The sequence below is a fragment of the Sinohyriopsis cumingii genome, chromosome 18 (genome assembly GCF_028554795.1).
Source record: "Sinohyriopsis cumingii isolate HCF-2022 chromosome 18, ASM2855479v2, whole genome shotgun sequence".
NCBI classification, from domain to species: Eukaryota; Metazoa; Mollusca; class Bivalvia; order Unionida; family Unionidae; genus Sinohyriopsis; species Sinohyriopsis cumingii.
The window spans coordinates 812971-831264 of NC_142978.1; the positions used below are offsets into that span (position 1 = coordinate 812971).

The 18294-nt window shown below is 33.8% G+C and overlaps 1 protein-coding gene across 3 annotated transcripts in view; it reads right to left on the bottom strand.

Moving 5' to 3' along the window:
- Window positions 1-1286: 1286 nt before the first annotated feature.
- Window positions 1287-18294, bottom strand: part of LOC149775947 (uncharacterized) — a 76174-nt gene continuing 59166 nt past the window's right edge. For all 3 annotated transcript variants that reach the window (XM_089942803.1, XM_089942800.1, XM_089942802.1), the window contains exons 6-8: window positions 12076-12358; window positions 5970-6110; window positions 1287-2039 (exon numbers count right to left, since the gene is read on the bottom strand). In XM_089942803.1, the coding sequence (XP_089798929.1) occupies window positions 1939-2039; window positions 5970-6110; window positions 12076-12358 (525 nt within the window). In that variant the 3' untranslated portion in view covers window positions 1287-1938. The remainder of the gene's footprint in view (window positions 2040-5969; window positions 6111-12075; window positions 12359-18294) is intronic.

Below are 18294 nucleotides of genomic sequence, written 5' to 3' on the forward strand. Positions count from 1 at the left end.
AACATCATCGATTTCGGCGCGTGTTTTATTGGCAGCCTCTACAGCTTCAGCAAGTTGGGTCTGCAGGGTTTTGATAACATCTTGCGATGCCGCCATAGCCTCCGCGGGTCTTATTTGATAATTGAAGAAGACTCTCTTTGTCAGCCTCGATATCCCCCACGATACCCGTCACAATTTTACTAGTATTTTTTTAATGGGTTTAAATAACTGTTCTGCACCTTCTGTAAACTCAACTTTCGCTTCTTGTCTTGCTCGAAGTTTTTCTTTGACAGAATCCCTCACAGGAAGAAATTTTTTAATTGCTTCTAGCCGCTCTCGAGTTAATCTAGTAGTATACGCTTCTCCAATATTGGCCATTATTTTGTTATAACAATTTTTTAATTCAGCAGCAGGGAGGGCGACGCTCTCAACGCGTCACTGATAATCGCGCATTTTTCCTTAAGTTGCATCGAAGAAAAAAAACAATCAGCGATAACAGGTAAACCAATTTGTGATCGACGGAGTTGTTTTCTGAATATCGCATTTTGTTAAAACAATTTTGCGATCCCCCAGGAAGTCGTATTTTGGCAAAATACAGGTGAACCAATTAGAGCTTGTTCGCCATCCCTGCTGCTGTTTTAAAGGTCTTAAATATGGTTCTTACACTGTATGCAAAATAGATGATGGAAACACATATTGAGATTTGTTCCTAGAAGAAAACAAACAGTATAATGTCTTTTCCTTTGAAGAAGGATAGCTGTCATTAAATACCGGTCTTTTCCCGCGCGTGATATTAGTAGTAGTGGTAGTAGTATTAAAGTTCTCTTACAAATATTGAAGCAAAGTAGGTTGCACGTGATGAGAAATTTAGCTTAGCAACAATGAAATTTTGGTTAATTTGTACGATGCTCTGTGCAAACATGGTTATGACATATTGGCAACATCATTAAAGTGTTGTTTGAAAGAGGAATATTTTATATTATGTACATACCATTCATATTTTATATAATTTACACATTCAAACAATTCGCCAAATTGAAAGTAACAAATATAAAGAACATATTTACAGCAGTGATTTCAAAACATAATATACATTTCTTAATTCTATATATGTTGTATTATCCCAGATATATAAAGCACCTAGGTTATGTTGTTTGGGACAAACCATTTTCAAATATGTATATTAAGCATATCTTCTGGGTAGTATGATCAAATATATCAAATTAATTGTAGTTTGTGAATTTGCTGCAATTAGTTTCCATGAATTACAATGTATGGCAAAAGTAAAAGTAAAACAAAGGACGATATAAAAAGTTGGGGTATATATTTGTTCTTAAAATCAACGTTATGAGCAAACAAACAAAAGGAAAAGTAGCATTACATATTATCCATTTAGCAGTTATTTAATATTGTGTACACAATAATGAACTGTCTCATCACACACTGTTTCTCCATCCTCTTCTTTTCGATTTACTGTAAATACATACATACGGTCTATGTGTAACTAACACTCTTGTCTAAATGAATATTTAATTGATCATACAATGCAGTAAATTTAATGTAGGTTATCATACGAAGATACGAAAAGAATTGTACAATATTCTCTTTTATGTGAACCAGCATCAAACAGTGTAACGTTTTGTAACAATTATGACACAAACAGTTACGTGTTTTAATAAAATCGTTGAACAATGTCCATGCAATTTATATTTTTTACTATCAATTTGAAGTCTACTATATAGTGAGAAAACGAAGTGTTAATTGTTTGTTTCACTTGATTGAAGTGAAAACTAAATAATAATTAATAACATGCAACTAAAATAGTTATGCCCAATATTCACTGTTGGAGACAAAAGTCGAGCTTAGCTCTTTTTCATGAAGGAAAAGAACACCAGCAAAGGACTACATATTGCGACTGATGTCAAATTCATGTTCTGACGGTATAGTATTACGCTCTCTTTAAACCAGTATCAAAAGAAGTATAGTCATCAGAAATATGAGGAAATATGGACACCCTCTGGTGGCGTAAATATTAATTGCCGTTGTTGGGGTCCCACAATCTGCAATAAAAATGAAGTAAAATGACATCAATATTATTGAAGGATCAAACGTTAAAACTTAACACTCAGTAACTTATTACAAAAAGAAAAAGCGCGACACGATTTAAGATAAACATCTATGTCATGTGAATCAGAGATCAGCCCTTTGAAATCCTTACTCCTTCTACTGGGTAAATAACCCTCAAAGTCAACTTAAAGGTGTAATATAGCCAGTTCGACTGACCTATTGCATATCGGATTCGACCGAATTTAGTTGTAAGCAAATGGGCAAAGGTTCTTATTCATTTATATTTATATATCGCTACCATCTTATTTATTTCCCTTTATGCATAACCAAAATAATAATGATAATAATAATAATAATAATAATAATAATAATGATAATAATAATGTCTCAGTTTCGTTCTTTTTCCAACTTACAAGCCTTATACTTCTTTAGGAGGAAATCAAAATAAAACAATTCAGGATAATACCTTAGATCTCAATTTTCAAAAATTTTATTAACGTTAGTATTTCAGATGTTAATTTAAAATATAACAAAGATTCTAATTATGTATTAGATTTCAGAAAATAGATAAAGATGATTACTATGTATTATAGTTCGAAAGATATTTCTAAGAATAATTCAGGGTGTTATCGCAGATGTTAATTTCGAGTAATAAAGATGGTTATTATCTTGGAAAAGTGTATTCTAAACGTGACGAAGGACGCTATTTTAGATGTGAATTTCAAGAAAAGTAATTCATGATGCTGCTGCAGCTGTACGTCTCAAAAGGAAATCAATGATGCTATTTGAGATATTAATTTAAAACATAATAAGTTGGTTTTTATATATTATATGTAAAACAAGCGTTACATACGGTCATTGTATATTATATTTACATCTGACCGCTCTGGTGGCCTACGTGGTTAGAGATTCCGCCTCGGATTCTGGAGGTCGCGGGTTCCAACCCCGGTCGAGTCATCAAAAAGACTTATAAAATTAGTACTAACAGTTGCATGGCTTGACGCTCAGCATTAAGAGGTTAGTGTTAGGACTGATCGGCCTGGAGTCAGAATAATGTGACTGGGTGGGACATGATGTTACATGTCTGTGGCATGATGCCCCATTGCAAGACACCACTAAAAAGTGCCACACGCTATGTGAGGAATGTGAGGTAGAGTCGTTAATGTTAGGGCAATTAGATTTCATGGCAAATATCCAAAAATTATATAATTATATAATATCCATATGATCTAATAGATGAAGGTTATAATTTTACACATATAATTTATCGATTGGGCAATGTTACAAAATTCTACAATAGCTAAATGGCTAACGCAATAGAAATTGCTAAATTAAATTTGTGTACTAGAAGAGTCAGATACCTTTTTGAATGTGAATTGGAATGTACACTGTACTTACAAGGTAATCATCATTCGCATTTATTAACTCCAGAAACATTTTATGTTGATAAACGTGATATGTCTGAGTATGAACGAGACGTGATGGAAGAATTGAACTGCAATTAGTTTTTGTGCAGAAAAAGACATATCAGATGAATATATACTTAAAGGCCTTCATGGCCCAAACACATATATTTTAAATAAAGAAATGATGATAGACACAATGGAAAAAATTATTAACATTTGAAGAACCAAAACTTGCAATTGATCTGTACAATTTATTTCATACCACCAAATTTGGCTATAAAATATCAATTTCTTGTTACAATGTGAGTGATTTTTAGAATATTAATGTGATTTACATGCAACTAAAATGACTTTTATTTTCAGAATATAATGATTTATGCTAATAACCTGTTTCTTGAAAACAATTTTGGTTTTCGCGAGTGGACCATGCGAAATAGGAAACAATTTTAGCTGGTTAGCGTTCATTCATAACTTGCGTAACGATATCAAGTCTCAACCATATCTAAACTGCTATTTCGGTAATGATGAACTCCAAAATGGTTTAGACATGACACAGAGATATTCTTATAAATAATCAGCGTTATAAATTAAAGTTTATTACAGACAAGACGTTTTTCCGATACGTTAATGATTGCATTGTTACATTAAGTACAGTTATGTTATCAAAATATAAAAGACAATGTTTGATTGTGATTGTTTTTTCACCATCGTTTCTTTAAACAAACAGCTGACATTCAATGTAGGTTGTTCTGAATTATTCATAGAATAATTGTTTAAATTTATATATAAAAATTAAAACTATTTTGAAATTAGTTATATAGTAACCATCTTTTGTACCTTTTTTAAAATTAAAGTATGAAATAAAGCATTGGATTACTTGATTAAAACTGTCTTTAAAATATCATCCTTTGTTACTTTTAGAATAAACCTTTGAAATATAATACCCAACCTAAGACCTTTTTAAAAGAACAGATAGAACAACCTTCTTTATTTTATTAATTACGATCTGAAATGACATCGTAAATTACATTTTTGAAATTAGCATCCTAAAAAAGATCCTGAATAAGTTTTTGTATTCAAATTCCAAAATAAGATTTTGAATTACTCTCTAAATTAACATAATATAAATAGTCCTAAAAGTCTAAAAATTGTGTTAAACATATAGTTTAAAATAAATACTAAAACAAATGTTGAACGTAATTAAATGTTTTTCTTCAATATATATTTAAAATTTTTAACATGAGCTAGACGTAGCGTTAGCGTCGCTCCTGACGACAATTTAAATATTCTTATATCTATTTTATTACTTTCATCCTTACTTCCACATTTGCTTACATATCTACACACACACACACATCTAACTTTATATATATATATATATATATATATATGTGTGTGTGTGTGTGTGTGTGTGTATATATGTTTATATATGTGTGTGTGTTTGTGTGTGCATCTCTCTCTCTCTCTCTCTCTCTCTCTCTCTCTCTCTCTCTCTCTCTATATATATATATATATATATATATATATATATATATATATATATATATATATATATATACATACATATATATAATAGGATTAAATGATCATGGTTGGGAATTTATCGATGTGTACATTTTACCTAATCACTCACACAAAGTAAATAATGTCCGATGTGAGTGATTAGGTAAAATGCACGCATCGATAAATACCCAACCATGATCATTTAATCCTTATAATTCAAATTTACTTCCTTTTTAACATCAGATCAGCGGATTTAACCAACGAAACATTCACTTGTATGTACATCGAAGTTTTCTTTCATTAGCCTCTTAACTGCGATATAATGCATAACCCTATCTTCGCTAGCCAAGATTCATCGATCGATTCTTTATACTGTGATATGGGGTAGAATGTCATAGCAGGTCATGCCATTGATATACTGTTATCATCATTATTTTAATATATAAAAAATGGTGTTGCGGTTAAACTAGGAATATTTCTTCTTTTGGTTTTGAAAATTACGTTTGCGTGTGGCATGTGTTGTTATAGCAACGTCGTTGTTACTTTCTACGCATTTCGATCGTTCAAAAGCAAAATCGTGACCGTTTCTAGTGATATCCCTTGGTTGACATATGACCCTGACCTTTAATAACCGCTGCTGTAACATGTTGTCGAGGTGAAATGCAATAATTTCTGAAGATTAGCTTCCAAAATTTGACATATGCCTTCTTCGGCAAAATTAGCGAGTGTTGGAATGCAGGAAGGTCTGTGCAATTACATTGTTTTAACTTCTAGTGGTCGATTTTAAGCTGTGGCTTGTCATTTTTTTATCAGAAATCACAGGAGTGGGTGGGTGGGAGCTTGTTGTTATTATTATTAGGGTGCAAGGCGTTGGTATATATAAAACTTCACATCAAATGATCTGGTAACAGGGAACCAAAAGTAGTCCGCAGAATTTTATCAATGTGTAAATAATTCCAGATCAGTATCACGTGACTGTTTACAGCCAATCAAAGTGCAGATATATATACTTGCCAGTTTCATCCAGATACTGAAGACTGCAGTATAATGCATCTGCTTGTTTTCCCAGAAACTTTAGGTTGTCGTCTGTCAGCATGATATCCAGGTTGTCACAAGGTTGATGATAACAGTTAATCATGTCGCCACGATAGTTTCCTGCAAATTAATTCAATGTTAGAAATCATTTATATTCATGACATGATGAGCTGACTCGATAGATAAGATGCTGTCCTGTAATGAATGGAAAAAGTGTTCAATCCCCATTTTTAAGCCAATAGATGGCATGAGTAGTACTGTCTTGCTATTGTGGGACATCATAAAGACAACATTAGGGCCATTAAGTTAAGATTCAGTGGACTCATGGGGGACGTGTGGGAAATACTATGTTTAATATGCTTGTGATTTTAACATGGAAATGGGTTTATGGGCACAAAAGTGTACATTGACCAAAGAGAAATGTAATGGTAGCTTTGTCATTGTTATATGCCGTTTGCATGCTGACCATTGGCTACATATTTATAAATTGTCCAATACACATTGTCTTAAGCACCATCCGGGACCCTCGCTTTGATTACGATCCAAACACACCACATACACAATCAAACACATCTGATTACTATCCAAAGTAGCACCTGTACCATTCAACTAAACGTGTTGAATTTAAAAGAAGGGAAATAATTATACATATTTTAACTCACAAACATACAAAATATACAAACCTGCTATGGCACAAAAAAGAAGGAAGTGTTTTTGGATACGCTAAAATAGCCATACATACAAGCACACACTATCACATCGAAGTTGTAAGTGGGGTTTAAGTATTAGATTTTCAACAACATAGAAATTGACAAATACATATATACATATGCATACATACATAAAACAAAAATTGTTTTTGGAAGAAAAAAAATTAGCACTTTTGTCTATGGATCTGGGTGGTCATGAAACTGGCCGTTTGTTTTCTGTGACTTGCTTTGCTGGGTTGCCCACCCGCAATATCCTCCTTTAGGTTAGGCGCTGCATCTTTTGGTTTTGAGGAGACCTATATCCTAAAACTAGGCTCACTGGCCTGGGTTTTTATCGAGTTCTCTGTCTCCTCCGGCGTCAAAGCTTCTGGATCAGTCACTTGGCGGCTGGTTCAATTGCCCCCTTTGTGTCCTTCTATCCTTGGTCCCTGTCGGCTCCTAAATAGATAGCGTGATCGTATTTCTCTTCTCGTTGAATGAGAAGAGTCGCTATCTTCTCTTATGCACGTAGACTCTGTCCTGCAGCCTATGCTTTTCAATGCGTTCAGGGTTTTGACCAGAAAAGCTCTTCAGCTCTCTTTATTAGTCTGCTAACTTGCTCTTTTCACTACCGAGCATGTGATCAGGCTTAGAACGCATCACTCTACACTGAAAAAAATGGACGTGATGGAAAACATCCCTCCTATTCGGTAAACGGAAGTGAAGGTAAACGTGAAAATGATCGATAAAGAGAAGTGAGAAGGAGCTCGTTCATACTGGTGTGTTTTCCATATAAAAACAAGACATCGTGTATTTTTCAAAAAACCAACAGGGTTAATAATCAGAAGAGTATCAAACACAAAACAGGATTACAAACAAGGAAAACATATTAATCAAGAACGTATCTACAAGGTTGATAAAATTGGGAGTACAATGTGACTTGCAATAAACTTCGTCACCTTAGTCACTCTAATTTTGTCATTAATGCGTTTCTGAGCTAAAGATAAAAGACAGTCATAATGTTTAACAAACCATCGTTCTTATTTAACATCATTTATACTGTTCTCATGATGAAAACAATTTTAAAAGGTTCTTCGGGAAATCCCAATTTCATGAAATATATACTTATAATATTGTCCAGACAACGGAATCTGATAGTTGTAATCTCACAGTTTCTGAATCAAGTTGATACAAAATTTCTTCTCTAAAAGTTAATGATAACAACTTAAATAGAAAGTAATCGATAGGATCCAAAATATTCCGCGCTGCGGTCGTTGGGAAATGAGACGGCTACTCAATGGGATTCTGGGTGATGATTCTCGTCTTTAATTATTGGTGACATAGGCTTGAACGCTTTTAGGTTTACCATGGGGAAAGTTACATGATTCTAAGACGCTTTGAGCGAACTGTAAGACAATAGTTACTAAGTATCGGTTAGCTTGGACTTTTTGCGCAGGAAACGATACGTCATCAATTCACAACAGAAATGTTCCTTTCAAATTTCTGTAAAGCAAGGTGACGAGCCACTGGTGAGGTATGTACGCTGTTGAAAAAAACGCTGATGTGTTTGGTCCTCAGAGAAGTCAATGAATATAAAGAATTCGAAACTTAAGTCTTCATACTAATTTCTCAAAATCTTCTTTTCGGAGATGCGAGTCCATGCCTCATCCGACTATACCCTTCTAACCTGTCATTTTGACTCATTATCATACATTTGTCGCGTTGAGTCTAACTAGGATGCTCAATTTGAAATCTTGACAATGTTCTGTGGTTGGAAGTAAAATTATTTCAGCCATGTCCTGAGCAAAACAGGAGACCAAATGTTGTTCCTGTTCTGGCCATAATGACTGGATACTGACTGCCCTCTATATTGAACACGTTCAAAGGTACTCAAAATAATGTAAATCGTTGGCTTATTTGAGAACCGCATTGCTAATGTTGCCAATCACATTGTCATTAGAAAACATGATCTTAGAATCTTAGATCGGAGTCCAGAGCTAAAGGAGAAGGTTTTCATTTCCACTAGTCGTAGATCCCACTTGAGGTAAAACTTCCATGTGGCACATGTAAAGTCTGGTTTCTGTACTTATTTGGAATGGCCCTGAAATGACATATGGTACTGCTTCAATTTAGTCTCAAGCCTACATCCACCTTCTTCAAAATTTATGTTCTTGCTACTAAGTATCCAAATGCAAAGGACCCATCAGTTCTAAACTGCTTGCTGGTTTGCTTTTATTTTGACCGTCGTTAAGCCCAAAATTGTGAGAATAGTAATCTTCTGTCAGTTCATTGTCACTGAACGTGTCCAACATGTCAGAATCCAGTTCCACAGAAGCATCCACATGTGGTTTCGTGGCTTCTTTCCATACATCAATGGATGTTCCAGTTACGCCCGGTAGGAATATTAACCATACTACTGCTGACTAGTTCGTGATTCATTTACAAATCCACTTCAAAGAACAAACGAATAAATTAAATTGTTGACGGAAGGCATTGGCACTTGGATAAATGTTGATCACGTTACGAACGTTGACATTCAGACACAAGTCGCATGTCCTTTGGTTTGAAATTCTAGAGGAACTGAGGTGGTCAAAGAGAACACAGGATGAAATTATACCCATTGGGATTCTTGCATCGTCACCGTCGTGAATGGCATGGCAAACATATCTTAAGAATCGCTTTCAAAAAGGTGACTTTCCTTTCGAGAATATAATGGTTTGTCAGTGATTTCATTTTATATTACTGTTGACTCTCAAAATACGATTTACAGACATGAATATTGTGTGAATGCACACATTCACGTACAACGTGATACGTGATTCCACCTTCCTTGTAAAAAAACAAATGCTGAATCCAACTTCAAAGGAATAATTCTAGTGTAACGGAGCGGTTTCGTTTTCCACCATGTAGTACTCGACTATATCGGATTATACAAACAATACATCGAGTCATTCTTTGTATTGGACAGCGCAACGGAAAATTGATTCTTGATGTATATGTTTCACGGGAGCCAAAGCAGTAAGGACTAAAAAAGGAAAACAAACCAGCACATAATTTAATGATCACTATTTCTCTGTCAGGAAAAATGCATTTTACGACAGTGAGCAAATATATGGTGCTCCATTAATACATGTTTGAGAGTCCTTTCTCCCGGTCTTTGCCAAACTTAAGTTATAACGATGACAATCGTGTCGGCCAGATAGTGAGCATTAAAATAATACCCAAAAGGAATTCTCAAGGTATTGATATTTAGTTGAGGATTCATGCTCTTTTGGATTCTTAAATAAGAAGATCACTTTCCACCAGCTGTTCTTGAATATGTTCGTTGAGAATATCGACAATCAAAGTGTTTAGACCTTCTTTGATGCTCAGGTTTGGTTATGAGGAATGGTTATGAGGAATGATTTATACCAAAGCGATTCGTCGTCGCCTCTTCGTTTCTTCATCTGGCTTCTTATCAATAAAGCACGATAGTTTATCTTGATTCCAAAATTGCGGTTTTACTAAGGCTTGTACACAATCGCAGAGGATATATAGAGAGCGCTTCTAAGCATAATTTTTTATAACTCTTTCAGCCTTCAGACTAAGAAGAAGAAGATGGAAGAGTAAAAACAACGTGTCCTTCAAAATACATTTCATATAAGACTACAAGCTATGAGGCAAAAGTAAATGTACCTGCCATCAATGTGATAGAAAGAGATTATGTTTGATATTGTGTTCAACGTCAATGCAATGAAAAGACATGTGGAAAAGGAAAATATACATAATGTTATTGTCAAGAGCAAGGTGTTCAGAGTGTAATACGAAACAAAGAGAATAAGCATGAGGAGGAGTGTACTTAGAAATACAAGAACTTATACTCGTCATGAAATAAACGAAATCAAGGCAACAAAAAGACACTGAAGAGGAATAATCATTGCCAGTGAAGAAACTGAAAACAGATAAGGGAACACAACTAGACTTTCTTTTATGTATTTTGAAATTTTCATTGTCATTTTGAATAATAGAAAACTTGTCTCATCATTCTGGTCCTTTCATATTACTTACACAATACATAAACATACTCAAACATGCATGCCATTGAATCACGGAGAAGGAGATTTCAGTTTCACTTGATTTTGCAATCGTTGCGTAGCGTCTTTTTTTTCCAAGCGATACATGTGACCCTAAAAAGGACCGCCGAGTGGTTGTTTTCACAAACTTCTTATGGACTTGACATCATCATCTTGAAGGGTCTCAGTCTTTTCCAAGACCACTTCGTAGTCGTTCTCCTCGTGCTGTTGCTGCTTAGGTAGTGATAGTACTAGCTACTAATAATTAAGTTTACAGTCAATATAAGTTGTTTGCCATAACGAATACTTTGAAGTATACAGAAACGTAAATGCTAACAGATGTCCGTGCTCTGGTGATCCGTCATGTTGCCTGACATCTAGGTATACATGTAGCTTTATTGAGCACTAAGATAATAATTTACCGGACCCAAAAGCAAACGTAAATAATTTACAACACACAAAATTAGCTGTTTATTGCCTCGATTTTTTTTGTATTCATGCACTTTTTACAGTAAAAATATACATATGTGTCAAGTACCGGATTTTTGTTTTCGAAATGGGAATATCGTATTTTAAATAGATATTTACGTACATGGTGAGGGGGAAGAGTGCTTTTACCGAGGTGACCGTTGATTTAAAGCTCATGCCATTTATTCTCTATTTTGTCTGAATGCCAAACCACACTAAAGGTGATGTGGCTCAGTTGGTAGATCGTAGAGTTCGAAATCCAAAGATATCGGTTTGCATATCTGGGCTAGGTGTTCTAGGAAAAAGTACTTGGGTCCCGTTTCTTCGTCATGATAATGTGCCAATGTGCCAAAGTGCCAACAAAAAGCCAACTTACCAGCTGTTATGTATATTTAATTAAATTATTTGTTTGTTAATTTCAATTGTTTTTATTTCATTACATGTTATTGTAACGTAACATTGTATGTTGGACTAGACCTTGTCCAAAAATTGGATTAATTTCTGCTTGACCTGATTGCCTTTTTTTTTTTTTATTTATGTAAACAACTAATAATAGCTGCATTGTTCTCTATGTATATGAGCTTATTATCAGGATTTTTATTCAGGTAAACAAGAAGGAATAAATATGTTGATTTGGGTCAGGGGTTTGGAGATTCCTAAGTGAATTATATAGGTTATCGTGTTGTAAATAAAAGGTTCATAAGATCATTCCAGGAAGTTATAAATAAACTTCAATGTATTGATGCGTACCTAAGCGATTTTGATGGAACTGTTCATTTCGTTAATGTAAAGATACCATCATTATTTTTATTATATCGTAGGTCTACTTGACATATCATACCATGAGTATATTAGAATTCTTGCCAGTAATTGTACCTGAATCTGTAAGAAACAACGCCGGATAAGATTTTGCCCAAAAGTTGGAGTGATCGCTTCTCAAGAATTCATTGAAGCTACTTGCGTATATAGCACTCCAATTAGATAATGGAATCTGCAAACTTTCCATCTGATATGCGGGATCAGAAAGTGACTCCCAGGCTTTAGAGAGAGCCTTGTTTAAGGATTCATCCTCGCCCTTACGGTAGATGCTGTTAATATAGTCCCCTTGAAAGTTGTCTGCTACCACGTCATTGTAGAACTGGCTGAAATAATTTTTCATCTGCAGGATAGGAAGAAAATATATTCATTTAGTTAAACGTATATATCAATAAATACTTGCAAAGGATTTTTATTTTCAACTGGTATGGCCATTTTAGCCATGACAAGCTTCCAAAAGGTAAAATCCCAAAGTTACTACTACTTCCAATAATTACTTCAAGTACATAGTAATATGTTTCTAAGGAGTATAGATAGAGATATCCTGATAGCCTGATGTTAATTGTGTTTTCCGACTCCCAAAATCACAACTTTGGGTTCACAGAAATGTTTTTAAAGCATATTCTACGGGAACTATATATATATATATATATATATATATATATATATATATATATATATATATATATATATATATATATATATATATATATATATATATATATATATATTGGTAGTAATGGTATCACGAATGCTCTACAGTTAATTGAAAATGCAGTAACACACAAAACACGGAAACATGTTTTACACAGCACAAAGTGGAGTGGGTGATATAACGCACGGAAAGTAAATTATAGCTCTTTATCCTTTCAGGACGAAATGTAGATTAAAATGTTCATTTAATAAGAAATCTAATAATATGCTAATGAAATAAATTACTTATACGACTCCATCTTTATCCAATATAAATGTTCAGATACAAATGTGTAAAACATGTCAATGTGATTTGCTGGTTTATCAATGTGCTTTTAAGATCGCACAGATGAATAGTACTTTGAAGAGAACGTACCGTTGATTCAGACAACGATTTCCATTAGCACCTCTTGCCAGCAGCATATATAAGTATGTGTAATACGTCTGAAAACTGACGTTACGACAAAAAGTAAGAATTAAGGATGAAAAAACAAGTAAACATAGGCCGTGAAAAAACATTTTGCTCCTAGTAGCTACCTGATATTTTTGCAAATATCCCACATTGTTAAAGATCCCACCTAACCTAGCCCATCCAATGTAAAATAACTTTATTCTTCAAAGAAGCCACCTGACTCCACCAGATAATGTATAAATGACCCCAAAGTTGTCTATCGGTTTTATCATTTATGTTATTTTTAATGATGGCAAACATCTACGTCAAAGCATGTTGATTGATCCTACACATTATACTCTCTTAATACCTTATAATATGGTTGTATATCCTTGTACATATTTTAACTAATATTTTGATTATAGATGATCAGTACAATCTACAGTCATAACCAATAATTACACATAATATGGACACAATCATGCACCAGGATTTGCAAAAAAATAGATATACATAATACAGTTATAAACACCTCTACTACTCGTACATAGCGGATTCATTTTGTTCCTTTAAGTTTCTTATATCAGTTACGTCTGAAAAGAGGAAAAAGAGATTGATGATAATGGGCAATAGTGGCATCCTGTCTATTAATATATTGTGTAGAAATTATCTTCCTTGTCCTTTTCAAAATCGCCATGATACGGAATGCCTATATTCGCCGCGACTTTCTTTACATTGGTCTTTAACTGAAATTATCAATTATAAAATATACGGTGATATTATGTACTAATAATGATAAATACCTTTAACTGGTTTACATGTTTCGTGAACGTCAAATGAAAGCTTTCGTAAAGTTTTTAATTGTTCTGTCATGTGATGGATAATATGCTTGATTTTAGATCAGAAGTCCACATAAAGTTTGTGTTCTGGACCCTCAAAGGTATGCGCATATTATTTATCGCTTTTCTACTGTGCGACCAATGACATATGAGGTTCACTCGTGTGAAAAGAAAAGGAAATGAAACATCATTACTTATCATCTGGTTGATTATTTACATAAAATAATTTGTCTAGTTACAAGTACTCACTGAGACACGCGAAAAGTGTTTCCTCCTGCAAAATTAAAATCTTTGAACCTTAAAACGTTGGAGGGCATGACTTCACCTAACGAAATTAGTATCAACATGGATACTAGCTCCAAATTAGAAAGTCGCATTATAATAGGCAAACATTGTAACACGCATATTTGCCAAAACAAGGAAGCAAAAAATTAAAAAGATCAGCGAAACTATGGCATACAAATATCCACTCTGTATATTTGAGCTCTTTATTTATCACTATTTCTCTCCCTCTTAATAGATAGACTTTACAAATTTATCTGCATGTATGTACCTTGTTTTCTCCTGTTGTTGGCTCATGACTTTACATATAAATATTGGACACGCATATATATATATATATATATATATATATATATATATATATATATATATATATATATATATATGTAAGCTTTGCTTTGTACTATGTGTGCGTGACCGTGTATCGTGGGTGCGCGTGTTTCGCAAACTTCCATAATTTCACCGTCATTTAAATCACAAAATATTTATCATGGCGAATGTTTTCAAAACTGAAATAATTTGACGTAATCCTGCAGGATAGTTTGGTTAAGTAACAGGTGTAAGCTTTGAAGAATGAATAAACAAAATGAAATTAAAGGAACTCTTTTGAAAGTCCGACTCTGAAATAAAATATGAGTTTTAAGTAGGTATACTATAGCTATGTGTAAATATTTTAGTAGATTACATATGAAATCATTTTGGAAAATCAGCAACGGTTGCCATCAATATAAGCATAATACAGGTAGAAAAACATTCAAATAGAAGGTTAGAAATAAGGGAGAATTGGTTTATGTTGATGCAAGACTTTGTGAGTGATAATTTAACTGTATCACTAGTATCAACTTCTACTGTAGGTTAAATAAGATGACAAATTCAGAAGAAACGATAGAGCTGTAAAGCATCAATCTGTGCAAAGAACAATGTAATAGACATAACGTACCAACTACAATCTACTTTTATATACCAATGACGAGGCAACAAAAAAGTCCTTTAAGACACCGAGATGCCAACAATGGACTCAAATGGGCCGTTTGATCAATAAGAGATGTTATTCCTACTTTTATGAAGCATTGTTACAACACATATCTCAGTCAATGAGGAAATAAAATAAGTGGTTATGTATATGCTGTGTAAGGTATACATTCTAGCGTATAATTTATGAAAAATGTTGCTGAAACGTGCAAAAATAAGATATTAGAAAGAGAACTGCAAGAAATAAATTAAATAAGAAAAATTTGTTTTGCATGAACACGTGAGAAAGGATGAATGTACAAAGGCTCACATAATTAGTCATCTAAGATAGTCAATTCAACGGTTAGGGATGAGTACCATTATGTACAGGGCTTGTCTAACTGTTTAAATTAAAGTGAGTAATAGTAGTTGACATAGATACATCATTAAAACAGTAGATTTGTCTATTACTAATTTGAACATGTTTTTCCTACCACTGTTCACCTTCAAGTCCCTAACTTATTTCTTCTACCTCTACATCTAGTCCATGTCTTCCTACTTTCCTTTTTCCTATCCTTTCTAATGCAAAACACATCATCATTTAACACAAAAAGAACTGAGCACTTAAAATGATAATGTCTTTGCATTATAATCACAACGATAGCTTTACAATTCACGCTATTATTAGTAATCTGTTCAATTACGTTTTTACGATTTCTATCCAATTGGTTACTTTGATAGAGAATCACGTCACGTTACTTATTTTAGCATTAGAGGACTTTTTCATTTTGTTTTTGATAATATGTGTTTCTGTCCGAATTAATACTTTATAACATGGCGTATCAACAGCGCTTATATGGGCTTATCAACATTTGAAACTAGTTGCTTGATTTATGTAACCTCTGGTTGTATCAAATGATACTAGTCTAGCATAACAATATCACCCTCACTCATATAAATATACTGTCACCACAAGCAACGTAGTCTTATTCCAATTTAGAAACGCTGAGGTTTTATTTATGACCTAACTTTGCTGTCATAGATTTAATAGCTCCAAACACTTTTAGACAGTGTTTGATTTTGTTTAAGCAAACGGAGTAATATATGTTTTGTTTCACACATTTGCATTTAATATGCGGATTACATAAGTATTATATAATCTAATATTGTTATTTTGATCTAAACTTTATCTGTCAGACATTTACTATCTCCCGAAATTTAAATCAAGCATGTAGGTTCAATGCATTTGTTCAGAATTCATAACATCAGTTGACAATCCTTGCCAGTATTAGACTGTAAAATGAAATGATGGCTAAATGCATCATTAGGCGCGTGCTCCACAAAACATTGGTGCACACTTGTATTCTTCTGGCGTATTGTCGATCACGTAGCATTTTTCCCCATTAGATATTTCTAGTCAGGCACTTGAGGAATTTTAACATTGTTGCAGAAGAAACGAAATTGTTGAAGAAAAGAAACCCAGCAAGCAATCGGTTCCATCCACACTGCCAAGTTCAGCTATTTCTGACAAATTTATAATATTACACATGGTTTTTGTCTTTTCAAATATTCGTCGTTGACATAATGCAAAGAGTGTTTATCAAAAATGTTTATTGATTTTATTTAAAGAACCGAGTTACAGCATATCATATCTTTTTCTCAATATCAGGATTAAACTGAGTTTTAAATTTAGTAACAAGACAAGAGTTTTATGTACTGGTATGTTGTTTTAATCCATCTCCAGAGGTTACTTGTCCCGTAATGGGAGTACATTAGCGTTAGTGACTAGTACTTTTGGACTAAAAGTGTCTAAGGTTTGTTACAGTTTCCTATGGGCTTACAAAAATGGAATAGCGTCTGTGTCGTGACATCTACGATAGAGTGTTAGATTGCATAGAGTTTTCAATGAATCATACAACAATGCCTCAATTAATTACGAAGACAAAATACATAAAGGATAAACCATCCAAATGGTCAAAAATAGTTTAAGCACGTTTGTAAAATAAATCACTGTTGTCAAAACGGTTTCCCTTAACGGTAAATAAATATCTGAGCCAGTGCGTAACACATTCATCTAAGTAATAAAGGTCAAACTTTGAAAAATCGTTCAAATCAATCTGGAACGAATGTAATTGTACAATAAAAATAGCGCTATATGTTCGCTATAAATAAAAAATACTGCATCAAAATTCCTTAATGGTAAAGATGTATTAAAGAAAAAGAACAACCAGTTGTATTAAATAAAAATGTGTAGATCAGTATGTACCTAAATGATACTTTATCACATTGAAGGGAAGAACTGATAACACTCCCAATCAACTGATAACACTTCCAATGAACATGATGGTGGCATATGTTCTGCACCTGCAAAAACAGTAATTACCCCGTACCTATGACATTATTTAGTCCATTCTGGTTATGCGACAAAAATGACAGTACGACGATAGGGACTCGTTAAATTGTTGCACGACACATTTGATTTAATTGAATTTCTTTTGCAACATACGCGTGTTAGCAGTATTGCGGATAATCAAGATAGGACATAGAAAAAAAACTTGGAGACCTCACAACTACTTATAGATTAAGTATACTCATAGCGCCCTGCATTACTCAGACTATTTAGGCTTAGTAAAGACATAAATCAGCCATATCTTTAACCTGCTCAGCAGACGAGAACCAATGTTCGGTACATATATTTTCTCATCAAGTATATTCATTCAAGGTAAATATGAAACAAAGAAGTTTTCATTTAAAAGCGACCTTAATATGTAGGCTTATTTGTAATACTGTGTGTGTTTGATTTGGATTATTAACGTAGCTTTAACTATTTTTCAGTCATATCGCTACCATGGCTGCAGTGTGGCAGTTTATAGTGATGTCTAGCACTGGGGCATCATGCTGCAGACATGTAGCACGATGTCCCACCCAGTTACATTATATTGACACCAGGCCTACCAGTCATAATACTAACCTCTTAATACCAAGCGAGGTAGTTTTTGTAAGTCTTTGGTACGACTCGGCCGGGGATGGAACCCACGACCCCCGCATCCGAGGCGAACGCTCTACCCACTGGGCCACCTTAGCGGTGTATGCAATACTAATATGTGGATAACATTAAGCTTT